Source organism: Scylla paramamosain, chromosome 20 (genome assembly GCF_035594125.1).
Source record: "Scylla paramamosain isolate STU-SP2022 chromosome 20, ASM3559412v1, whole genome shotgun sequence".
Taxonomy (NCBI): Eukaryota; Metazoa; Arthropoda; class Malacostraca; order Decapoda; family Portunidae; genus Scylla; species Scylla paramamosain.
Genome location: NC_087170.1, coordinates 14,960,959 through 14,974,351, shown reverse-complemented (window position 1 = coordinate 14,974,351; position 13,393 = coordinate 14,960,959). Strand labels below are relative to the sequence as shown.

General features: G+C 38.0%; 2 protein-coding genes across 5 annotated transcripts in view; one reads left to right on the top strand and one right to left on the bottom strand.

The window, feature by feature from the left end:
- Positions 1-97: 97 nt before the first annotated feature.
- On the top strand, positions 98-8,432 carry LOC135110430 (uncharacterized). The gene is made up of 3 exons (XM_064022763.1): positions 98-480; positions 1,127-1,283; positions 2,576-8,432. Exons 2-3 carry the CDS (start codon positions 1,155-1,157, stop codon positions 4,892-4,894), a joined length of 2,448 nt encoding a protein of 815 aa, XP_063878833.1. The 5' UTR covers positions 98-480; positions 1,127-1,154; the 3' UTR covers positions 4,895-8,432.
- Positions 8,433-8,755: 323 nt separating this feature from the next.
- Positions 8,756-13,393, bottom strand: part of LOC135110426 (atos homolog protein A-like) — a 68,328-nt gene continuing 63,690 nt past the window's right edge. For all 4 annotated transcript variants that reach the window (XM_064022751.1, XM_064022750.1, XM_064022749.1 and 1 more), the window contains one exon: positions 8,756-13,233. In XM_064022751.1, coding sequence (XP_063878821.1) covers positions 13,065-13,233 — 169 coding nt within the window. In that variant the 3' untranslated portion in view covers positions 8,756-13,064. The remainder of the gene's footprint in view (positions 13,234-13,393) is intronic.

Below are 13,393 nucleotides of genomic sequence, written 5' to 3'. Positions count from 1 at the left end.
CTATATCTTCCTCCTCAATGTTACAGTGATAGGGTATGAGTATACGTTCAAGGGAGTGTTGTGTGCATCTTTCTCATGGGTTTTAACGTCTATATTTCCTGAGGCAGACGACCTGTGGGGAGGGGAGGCAGGCTGGTGGTCGAGAAATGAGGGACTAGACTCGAGTGCTGCGGGGAGTCTGCCCTCCGAGAAAAGGCAAAGGACGGAATCAAGTTACCTCGTAGAGGAAGATACGCTGATACCTGGCGTTGTAAGGACTAGCCCTCCTCACCTGAACCTATGTCCACGTCTATCTGTTCGTTATCAGGTGGAAGAATTATGTGCTTTTACCTGTAAATATTGTCCCCCGTGGCCAGAAACCCCCATGAGCCATCCCCGTAGCGGCGAGAGAAGTGTTGAACAGTGTTCCCGCGGCGTGTGGCAACACTACCTGCAGGCCAGAGGTGCCTGCTTGTGGCTGCTGCTCCTCCCTCTGTGAAGGTAGGGAACATCTGTGTAGCCTCACTCATGCAAATTACAGTATATGCAGTTGTTATTTAACGTGCTGTGTAATAGTTAGGTTTGTACATACACACTTTTCCTTGTATCTCAGTACACTAGGGGAGAAGAGATCAGATATGGTTTATCTGTGAAGCATAACTTGGGATATCTGCTTAATTATACCTCCCCCTCTAATTTCCATAACATTTCAGTGTTGTGCTGCATACTTATTGTACTTAACATCCGTTAAGGTTTTAATGTATGCTTCACCTCAGTAAAAGTTACCAAGGTCATCCAGACAAGTAGCTAAGTGTGAGGTTAGAAATCAGGATTTTTTAGTGGGGAAGGCAAAAAAGTACATGGAATTCCATATAAGTTTCTGTAGTAATTTATTTTGGATCCAGCCAACAAGTGAAAGTTGTGAACTTCCATGACACTATTTTTTTTTTTTAAGTACACAGGGTGCACAGCCTTGTATATCTTTTTTGGTCTTGTGATGCTCACCATTCTTCTCATCATTCTTATCATCATTCTTATCTCATGTATTAGCCTCTGCATTACCCAGTGCCAAAAACCCACCACAGATCTAGGAAGGCTGCAACCATTTCCATTTCCCTCAATTAATTAGCCTACTGTGTGACTGCAGTTAACCAGTATGATGGAAAAAGGGAAAGATGGTGGACGACTTGTCTACTGAGGCCCTGATACAGAGGTTCCAGGAGGAGTGCCGCAGCTGCACCTATCCAACAGATGCTGCGGGCATCAAGAAGCGCTACAAAGATACTGCTCTCATCCTCTTCAAGGTTTGTAATTTATTCATGCTAAATAGTTACCATTCAGAGGAAACAGAATTTTATTTGTCAGATCAATAGAAACATCAAATACAGTGGAACCTCAACTTGTGAATTTAATTTGTTCCATGACGGAGCTCGTATCTCAGTTTGCTCGTATGCCAGATCAATTTTCCCCATTGAATTTAATTGAAATGTCATTAATCCATTCCAGCCCTTCACAGAACATCCCAATTTTTTTTGTTACATGTTTTAGATAAGAAAAAGGTGTTTATAAATAAAAAATATCGTATAAAACATAGTAAAACATAAGAAAAGAGAATGTAAAGAAATAAACTGATTTTATAAAGTGTATTTACCTTGGAGATTAGGCGACTTGGGCTAACAGAAGATGCTGGCAGAGGTGGAGGGTGGAGGAGGTAGGTGGAGGAGATGGGAGGAATTCGCTTTATTTTGTGCTTTTTAGTCATATTTGTTCACCATAAACTCTATCGCTTAATCACTTAACTTATTCGTTATACTCTTAATGCTACACTTTATTGCTGAACTTAATTGCTACAATTTCATGCTTTAATTCAATGGACATCATCCACTTCTTCTTCTCAGCACTGTTCTTTGCACTCAGTTGCTTAGGACCCATGGTCAGATAAAAGAAATTTGGCTTAATAATTGCACAAAAAGCACAAAATGCTAGCACAGCACAAGAAATGCTTCCATGGGGAAAAGAAAAAAATGTGAACTGAACAAGTAGAACACAGGATGCTGCGTGGATGTTGTATTCGCTGCACCAGTTAGCGGTGGGGTATCTGGAGCTAGCTCACAGCTTGGATTTTGGCTCGCAAGCTGAAGCAAAAGAAAAATCAACTGAGTGACAGCTTACATTTCGGATTTCTCATAAGTAGGGGCATTTGTAGGTCGAGGTTCCACTGTATATACTCTTCTTTTGTATAAACTTTCAGCATAGATTAGTATAATTAGGCACCAAACATACTGAATGTAGTGTGTTGGGATACTGCCAGTACGGAGTCATCCCGAGAGCACTTAGTACTACAAATATAAATTCATGATCTTCCTTTTTTATGTAGCTTTATTATTTTATAGTACTCTTAACACCTGTGACTTATAATTTCATTACATGTGATAATTTCCTGATATTGTACTTGATTGAGCTAATAGTCACAGTTGCCATTGACTGCTAGGTCATGATCCTTGCTGTAAGATATTAAACATAATAATAGTATGTCATTATGTCTCTGTCTGGAGTAATGTGCATTAGGGTCAATCATTCCCATTCTTTTGTGCAGGAGGACTTGGACGATGGCATCCTCAGGAACTATCTCACATTTGGGACTCGTCGTTCATCATCTGTCAGCCAGTATGGCAACACCCCCGTTGTCATCCGCAGGTCCCGCAGCTCCAATGGGGAGTTGACAACAGTAGTGGAGCAGGTGTCTGCCCTCCAGGGCCGCTCCACCAGAAGCAATTACACTCTGTTAGAAGCTGGAGAGAAAGACACAGATTCAGATTTTGAAAATGACTTTCAGGAAAGCAGATTCAACAGTGATGAGAGCTTTGCTATTAAGGAAAATGATGAGGACTCTAAACATAAAGCAGACTCAACTGAAAGTATACAGAAGCATCAAGCAGTCCATGAAACCAGCAAAGTCAACACCCAGACTACTGTATGTCTGCAGGAGAGCACCTCAACCATTAATGACCAGCAAAACCAAGACCATGATGGTAAGAAGAGCTTTAGCCATAATGATCCTTCAGCACATCCCTGCAGGGAGAGTGTTGAAGGGGATGCAGTTCAGCTGCCTGAAGAATACAGGAAGCATGACAAGAAAAGGATATCCAGAAACAGTGAAGAAATAGAGACCAAAGTGTCGGAGTTGTCAGCTATTGATGAAAACAGGCAGCTAACTGCAGAGGCCCATAAAGACCACATATCATCCCCAAACTCAGGACGCAACCTCAATCAGCAAGTACCAGATGACTCTTCCTTACAAGCCACATCAGAGGAGAAAGATGCAAGCCAAACATTCCTACAGAATACTTATGAACCAACATCTATCACTAGCAATGATAAAGTCCAGAACAGAAGGTCCACTCCTGAAATAGACCATGCAGCAATATTAAGGGAATTTGTGCAGCAACCTTCTCGACGAAGCAAATCTCTGCCTCAGAGCAAGAATGAAGCTAACCTCAGCACTCCTGAGACATCCATAAAGGAGGAACTAAGGGAAAACCTAAAACTTGTGGAATTAAAAATTGTTGAGTCTTCTGACAACATCTTTGAACAATCAGATAGAGAGACTGATGCTCAAGACACAGAGAAGACTCTTACCACATCCGACATCCCTCACCTCAGTGATGAAAGTGATGTTGTCTTCATTGATGCAGGATCACCCTCACTCTCTAGGGCTAAGTTTTCCTGTGACTCTTGCTCAGGATCCACTGAGGAGGTGCTACAGAGCCATGGAAAAGAAAAAAGTTGTTTAGACAAAACTACAGATAAACCAGCTGCCCCTCCCCAAACCCCAGAGCCCAGTACATTTATTTTAGACAAGGGTATAAACACACCAGATAAATCCACTGGCACTTCCCAGGCCCCAGAACCTGATACAGTATCTAAGAATTCAGAAACCAAGAAGGGAGAGATAACAACACGAAGAAGACACGACAGTCACAACAGCTTCAGAGACCTTCCCATCAGGAGCCCCACACCCCCAAGGAGGAAGCCCCAGAAGTCTCCCCGAACACCTAAACTAAGGGAGAAGACTAGGAACCGGAACTCCTCACTGGCCCTCACATCTGATGAGGAGGCTCAGGAGCTCCTTGCTAATGGCACACGGTCAGCTTCACCAACTTCCAAGACTGGGGACCTTAGATTTTTCTCATTCTCCCTGAAAAAAGAAAAGAGCAAGAGTGCAACAAATCTTGGATCCAAAAGAAATCGGGAAAGAGTAAGACTGACCTCAATGAAGCTTTCCTTAGAGGACCCTGGAGTAGTAAATCCAAAACTAGGATCTAGCAAGATAGAGGATAGCCATTTTGATAACTCAGGGAAAAGAGTTGGTGTCCGCAGCATGATGATAGATGGGACCATCAAACGAAACTTCATTGTAATCCATCCCTCTGATGACTCTGATACCATTGGCCTGGCTCCCATGACACCTCAGGCAGCTGAGAAAGAGGCCACGCCTGCCACCACCCCAGAGGCACTCTCCACGGTCAAGACTCGCATCACAACCCCCAACACAGAGAAGCTCGAGGTGATGAAACGAATATCTTCCCAGACAAAGTTGAAGGAAGAGCTTTCAGATATTCCTGAAAATCTGAAAGATGAATCAAGGGGAAGTTTTCGAGGATCCCTTAGTGTTTCTCAAATTTCTAGAAGTTTAAGAATAAAACAAAACAAAAAGAACTTGGAACATCTTCCATTGAAAACTTCACATAGTTTGTCCAGTGAGCCAGTGTGCCCTAGTCCCTCCAGTTCCCAGATACTGTACAAGTCTCCCTCATTGCTGTCAAGGGTGGACTGTGACTCACCTGTTTCAGCACAAAAGGTTCACCATGCTGGAGACTCCAGGACCGTGTCAAAATTCTGTGTCGTTATGTGATTGTCAGAATGGTTTATTTTAGAGTTGCTGGTGTCATGTACTCATCAGTAGTAGTTAGACAGGAAGCGTCTTTGACTGGCAGTTACACTACCATGGAAGGGAAGAAGCATGAATAGGTGCCACATTTCACTGTATTCATTTTTTATTTTCTTATTTTCTTTGTTATTTTTTATACAGAACCAAGCTTATGCTGCTGTTTCCAGATGTGATTTGGCTGTGAGTACATGTGTATTCTATTAATACATTGAAGAATAAGAAGCCCAGTGGCATGGAAATGAAGGTGGACATATATGGAGCACATCACCTTTGGGCCATGCTCATTGAAACAAGAAAATTGTCTCATTAAAACTGTACTGTTGATTGATTGATTTTATTGTAGATTTAATGTATGAGTATGCCAAGGTTGAAGGTTTACAGTGATTCTTTATGCAGAGCTGAAAGACATAAGAGCTCTATATAATGACATGAGCACAGTATTTTTTCTTATGGTAGTCTTACAGTAGGCACCTTGGAGACTGAAGTGAGGTGGAAGAAAGTGGTGTCAGAGCCAGACATGCAGTGCACAACACACTGCATCCTTTACTCGGTTGTGAATGTGAGACAAGATGTTGAACTTATGTTCAAGTGGCTTTCTAAATGCTTTTTATACAGAAAAGCAAAATATAAAAGTTTAGAGCTCTGTATATTTGTGCTGAACTAACAAGTATCACAGCAGCACAATTTGTGTATGTCACCTTCCTCTTCCTTGAGGCTTTTACAAGTGCCTCTGTCTACACCAGTAATCCTCACACATCTCAGTCTACTGTTCTTCCACATGAGCTGTTTTTGTTCTTAGATTAAGTTTGGTCTTTATGTTAAGGTTAACTGATTTTATACCATGTCATAACATATCCTTTCTCTAGTCTCCTGTAGCTTAACTCAATATACCATAATTGGTGTTCATTTAGAATGACTTGTAGACAACTTTACCTGTACTCGTGCTGTTTTCAGTGACCAACTTCAGTGTACCTCTCTCTCTCCCTCTCTCCAGTGGTCCAAGTTCTTTGTAGTATTAACACTAAGTCTCTGTGGCCACAAATAGGACGGTGCAGAAGTATACATGTTGAACTGAATGACAAATATGTAGTTAAACCTATAAAGCAAAAGTATTTCTTTCATGTAACTTTTGAAGCTTTCTCTGGAGTATTTGTTACATTTTACAAACTTATTTCATAAGTTTTGAATATTGTCTCAATATACATTTTCAAAACAATAAGTGAGAATAAGGGCAGCCTCCATTTTGTGATAAATTCTGTAGTGAATCCTGTGTGCAGCACACTGGAAATATGGAAATATTTTTGTACATGTGTTGCTTCTGTATTATAAATGAAGCAAGTCAACCCATCCCAGTCACATTGTAGTGCCACTTCCATGTGCTACTTCCCTGTGGTGCTCATCCTGCTGTGCTCCCTGACAGAACATGTCACACAGTAACTTTGTACACAAACCACTCAAGCCCCAACACACTCGGCACAGGAAGCCTGTGTTAGTGTTGGTGCCTGGGTATTGGTCTTTGCCTTGCCCAAAGCACAGCACACTTTGGGGTCTGTTCACTGTCATGTTCAGCTTGGTGTTCTAAAAGAGTATGAGAGTGTGGATATTTTTGTATGATGTATGACATATGGTTTTTAGTTTTATATGCATATCTACAATAACATAGATACATACGGAGTTCTAATGAATAATTTAGGTACTGGTGTGTGTGTGTGTGTGTGTGTGTGTGTGTGTGTGTGTGTGTGTGTGTGTGTGTGTGTGTGTGTGTGTGTGTGTGTGTGTTGCCACACATACATGTGTGTGGGCATGTGGACTGTCTGACAAAAAAGGTGACCAAGCACCGAATGTTTTGAATTCCTCCAGTGTGAGACAGAGCTCAGTGTGCATCACTTCCTGGATATATTGTGCCACACTTATCAAACTTTTATATACATTGTGCATACAGTTTATCATATTTTATATAATAGTACCATATATACAGTAATTCTTAAGCAAGAATGTGTGCAGTATGCATGTCCCATATCCATGTTAAATCAGTGGCTAGCAAGGTACTCCTGACAACAGTGGTGGTGATTTTGATATTTACTTTGATTTGTCACAAGCAGACATGTAGGCTTCCACACATATCTCTTCTCATATTATCCAGACTGCCCTTATTTGACTGATGTCTATCTGCTGTCTGTTTTGTTCTTCAATGTAGATGTGCTATAGCTATTCTTTTCATTTTACACAAATGTAATGTTGATTATAGTATTAAGTGTAGATACAAATCATCCCTCCATGCTGTAGCCCTGCACTGCTTGGACTGACTTGCAGTCTCGTATATCAGATTTTAGGACAATGTAAAATGCTGCTGTAATATATTGAAAACTTGTAGTTTTGGGGTTAACCACCCAGTAAACCATAGAACTTTTGATGATTTGATTAGAAGGAAAAAAGTTTCCATGATTAGATCATGTGCAGAAAGCAATGAAGTGACTGTGCAAAATGTTTTAGTAGTTGTAGTTAAAAGAAGTGCCAACAGAGAGATCAAAATAAGGTAACATGTTTTGAATTGCAGGTGAGGAATCCATAAACTGAAAAATGCTTAAAAATTGTTATCCACAGGTTTGCTTTTAGGTGAGCTGCCACAATATGTGTCTAAGATTAATCCTTGTGAATAGGAAACCTTTTAGAAATGACAGAACAATAACAATGATGCATCCAAGGACTTTGTGTTGATTCTAATGGGAAGGGCTGGTGTGCATGCCCATGTGACATGTTTATCAGACACCCTGTGGCATCCTGATATCCATTAATCGTGATAATCTTCATCAGAATTTAAATAAGTAATCCACATAAATACATCATATCATTGTAACTCAAAATATTGATATATAAAAGTGATGATAGATATACATTTCTTATTTTGTGTACAGCTACAAACTGGATTTTTTAAAAACTCCACTAGTCAGCAGGAACCATCCCTAACATTATAATTATATTTTGAGTACAATTTGCAAACTTTACAATAAATGGTCAGTAAAGCAAGGGTTGATAGTATTTTGGCAAAGTTTTAGATGAGCTATGTTAATTGTTTAGTGACGAAAGTTTACAGTACTGGTTCATACAATATATTCACTGAAAAGTCCTTTATGTACGTACTAAGCATAGATTTCTTCCAAATAAGCAAAACCTTTTATATCTGTATAGTAAAATTCTTAATGTCTCCACTTCACTCTTATAATAATCATCAACTTACTCTTCTGGTTGTTTGTTAGATATTGGAAAAAAAAAAAAAAAAGTTTACTACACAATATGGTATCTAATTGATTTGCCTGTGATCCTCAGGTGATATGTTATGTCGAGGTCACAGCGAGCACTGAACTGTTGGGTGCAGGTTGCCAGCCCTGGTGCTGCCCAATTTTGATATATTATTTTCATTGTTTTATTATTTTCATTGTTTTTACCTATTGCTAAGTTCAAACACCCTGTGAAGGTATTCAAAATAAATTCCAGTGTTATATGTAATGTATGTCTTTCCCTAAATGTTTTCAAAAGAAACCAACATTTCCTCATCTTCAATATATATATATATATATATATATATATATATATATATATATATATATATATATATATATATATATGCTGGAGTGACTGAAAACCTCCAGAATCTAGCCATCAAAACAAGATCACCACCAGCATCAAGGTAATGCTTATGAGATGTTCAGAGACGGCAAACATACAAGATGACAATTCTCTAGTCATGAGACTTTTGAAATGCAGTGCTATAAGACCGACTTTCACTCGAATTTTCAAAACAAGTAAAGATAATTACAAGCTTAATCAAGCTACAGTTTTATTTTAAGATACATTAAGAGTTGGTTAAGCCCATAATAATATAAATAGATGTAGACTATGTACATGTTTGTAATAAAACTAACATCTTTCACCTACAGTACTCTTAAGTCTGGACAATTGAGGATTTGTCTAAAACTACAGCGAAAGACTTCCTTTTAAGGAGTTACAGCAAAGACTCATCAGATTATTGGATCCAAGGACAGATTTCAGCAAACATTTGACAAAAAAACCAATCTTACATTTTAACAAATATTTGATGAGACAATGCATCCTTATGGTAATCATATAATCTATTAACACTCACTGTACATTATTTACATTTCAAAGTTAAAGCTGAGAAAAGGAAAGACAAGGAGGAAGCTTAACATTTACCTGATGCTACTCCTTTCCAGCCCTCATCCTAGTTTGTCTGTGTTTATGCATAACTTCTCATGACATTCAATGCACAACTGCTGAAACTTGCATCTTTCTGTATCATGCAGGGCAGCTAAACCTTTCCTTGGGATGGGGCTGTGGTGGTGGTGGATTCAATGGCCTAACATCTGAATGGAGTAATTCAAGATTCTGCACTCTGCCACTTGACATTAAAAAGCACCCAAAAGAAGAACTCTGGCTGGAATAATATAACTCTGATATGATGTCATCATGTCATGAAATTAATATTAAATCAGAAAATTCACTAATCATTATCTGAATGTAAGTTTTTAAACAGTAACACCTATTGGTAAACAATCAGTAAATAGAGCTGGCAAAAATTTAGGTCCATACAGGAAAATAATATTGCCTTTAGTCTGAAGTAGTTCAGTGAACAGCTGGTCATAATTTTGGACATTTCAAAACAAATTTCATAAATATGAATATATGTTGAGATGAACATAATTTTAAAATCACTGCAGTAACAGTATTTTATATATTAAAAAACATTTAACCATGACTACACATCAGATAAATGCCACTTTTATGAAGAGTGTAATCAATCAGATTTTTCTTGAAGGAAGTAGTCATGTGGCTTAAATGCATTTCCAGTTTTTGCAATACTACAGAAATTCCCATTTTACTGTGCAAATTTCAAACAATAACAAAATTTTGTATATGATTAGTTTGTAAAAGAGTAATGGATCCACATTCAAATCAATCTAAATCCTACTCAAGAACCTTCAAAAAAACCCTCACACATGTGCATTAACATTACATCACATTCTGGCAGTCAGATTAAAACATGCAATGACTGGTGGATTGAACAGTTCACCAACTCAATACTGGTAGGTCATAACTGTCACAATATACAAGGAGTCTCAGCTTAAAAATAGTACATGTTCATGTACTTGAATATTGTGCGTGTTTGTTTACCCTAAGAAATTTCAGGCTTTAGGTCCTTTACAGGCATTCATACTCAACAATCTGAAGATCTATTCACTCATACTGTTGAAGCTTTTAGAGTCTCTGGTTATGGTAAATAACATTCACCTAACCATGAATTAATCTCACTAGAACTTATTTTGATATGTATGATTGCTCATTCAAATCATGTTTATTGTGGTCATGCATCTTACTTTTCTGTTAACTCATGTTGAGAGTCATCTGCAGCTGTACCATTTTTCATTAAACATTAAGGGAAATGTTAATCAATAAATAAGACTGGTTGTAGAGCTAGTGGTGATGTAATCCCATCCCAGCCCATAGACCCTCCAGCCACTACTGGCTTACTCTGGGCTGTGGGCTGGTCACTATGACCTTACAGTAAACAACTTGTCTTGCAAGGGACAGGTACTGTGTCAGCGTGGCTACTGTTCTTTTCCACTGCCTCATGTTCCAACACAATATAATGACACTGGAAATTGTAATGCACCAAACCTGAATGTTGTAAAAAATTCTACAAATATTAAGGCAATGTGATGCATCTGGTTGATTCTACCTTATTCACAAACATGGGAGTTCAGGTAGAAGAAGCATTGATGATGTATTTTTTTGACACTTTTCCATTAATAAATAATGAAAAAAACAGATTTCTAGGTGGGCAAAGTTATTACAGTTTCAAATGAGTTGATAACATACCAGTGATTTCCACATTTTATGATAATTATTAGAATTTACACTGGCAGATTCTTGTTATTTGAAAGGTAGTGCCAAATAGAGATGCAGATCTGTTGGCATGTTCTGGTTTCCATTAAGGTAAAGTAGTGTCCACAGTTGGGTGGCAGCTTTCAAAGGAAGCATTACTCCTCAGGAACCTTGAAAATAGTGTCTGGGAGCACACTGGTTTTATAGTACAGCTGTTTAGACATTTTTTATAAAAGTCAAAAGCATTTTCAACAAAAGCAATTGAAAAACAAAGCTGTTGAAAACTAAGAATGCAACTTTGATTCACAATTTTTTTTCCATGGATCTTTAACCTCAAGCATGGTAATTTTCTGTGTATGGTATGTCAGTCAATTTCAGGAGTTTCATATTCTTTGTTACCACTGCCAACGAGATTCCCAGTTAACTTAATTCAGTGAGACTGGAGATGTGTGTAATGTAAGAAAATCTCTATATATATACATGAAGCTGAATAACCCTCAATAAAACTTAATCAAATGTAGATTAAGGTCTTAACATGCAAGTCAAGTTAAAAGCATCAGGTTTCATTGCCACATAAATGTGTTTACAACCACAAGTCATCTACAAAAGTCCATTAAATTCTTGCAATCTGAAGTTTTTTCTCTCCAATGCAAAATTTCCAATCATCACTCCTTTATCCAAAGTACTTGTCAGTTTGCTCAGTGCCAGGCTCTAGGGTTTACACAGCCCACAGAGGGGCTGTTGGTCAAGACCTCTCATGTAACATTATATCACTAATTCACCTTCAATAGAGGTTAGTCAAGCATCAGATAATCAGATATATCCGCATTGATTTTGAATATGAAAATTACTATTTATAAGTTTTGAAGAGTATGGATATATCCTGCAGAGAATATGAATATATAGTGTGACATATAGTACATCTCTCTATACATAATATAGTCATGCAATCTCAGTAGGAAGAGATTCTGGTCACTGGAGAAAGGAGTCATTACAGACCTAAGCCACCAAAGGGTGAGTAGCTTATCAAATTGTCAAACATTTCAGAGTTCAACATTAAAAAAAATATACAATACAGGCACATTAATGAATACTGTCGTGCAATCTTCATTGAGATATTCTTGTACCAAACCTCAAGGTACCAAAATTTTCCTGGAGTCTTTCATCTCTTGGTATCCAAACGCGCATCATCACAGTTCGGTACAAAAATGTCGAAATAAAGATCACTGACTGATATTACATACTAAATCTGTCTTAAGTAACAACTGAAGACTTGAGGCAAGTATTTCAGTGTTTTCATCTGCAAGTTATATTTGTAAATAATTTTGTTACTTTTATGAAAAGTAACTTCAGCTATGAAGACAATTTTTTAATAAAGAATTTTTAAACATAAGAAATCTAGAAACTTGATTACCATTACTACTGAAATATACATTTCAAGTAAAATCTTTCAAAGGATGCACCATATGAATAATTTATGTAATAAGTAAAGAAGAGACAAAACAATTTGTAACCCTTCACAAAACAACTACAGTGAAAACGGTTGGCAAAACTCAACCGTGATTTTATCACATGACTGAACAACAGACTTAAAACAATCTGCATCATTTATAGACAATACTGAGATCAACTATCATTATTCATAAACACTATCACATTTGCAGACACATCATCACCTGGACTACTCACAGGCAGCAGCTGCCTGCTGGCAGCACACCTGCCGTCAGGCTCAAGTCTCTCTTCCTACACACACACACCTTAGTTCAAGTCAAGCACACAAGTTGATAAGGAACTTATAGGTCACTCAGTCACTCAGACTTATATCATCACCTGGGAAATCTTTCATGCATTTTCCACAGGATGGTTTTATCCACATTCAACAGCTCATATTGGAAGCATTATCTTTGCATTGTAATATGATTTTTAAAATATGTTATTAGAAATTCTGGAAGTTATGTCATTATATCTTTCATACAATATATCAACCAACTTCATTATATAAGAATATGATAGGAATAAAAACTACTGTTAAATGCACCATACATCCATTATCTAAAATAAGGTGTTTTGATACACTTCTCTTAAACTGTACTGGTGGTTACCCTTAAAAGCAAGTACTCTTGTCAGGTCTATGCCAATACTTCATAACATTTGCCAAGAGGCCCTGGCAAGTCACACCACATGCACCATCCCTTGGCAGACTGGAGGAGAGTTGAAGAATGTGGCACTTTCTCTATTTCCTTGGAGAAAATTTTGGATTGGTTGGGCCGTGAGTGAAGGAGCGCAACTCATAAGGAACGCTGGTCTTGTGGAGGTTGGCAGCGTCTGCATCACTCTTGCGGAAGATCAGCATACGGATATCAGTATGGAGGTAGATCTTGCCAGACTTGGAACTGACAAACCTGTAAAAAAAAAACAAGGACATGAACCATGTGTATCAATGATAATTCAGATCCTTCAGTTTATCAATGAATTTCCAGTTTTATAAATACAATGAATTCTAACCTTCACTCAAGTTATGCAAGTCTTGATGGATGACAATATAATGAATGAGCATGTCAG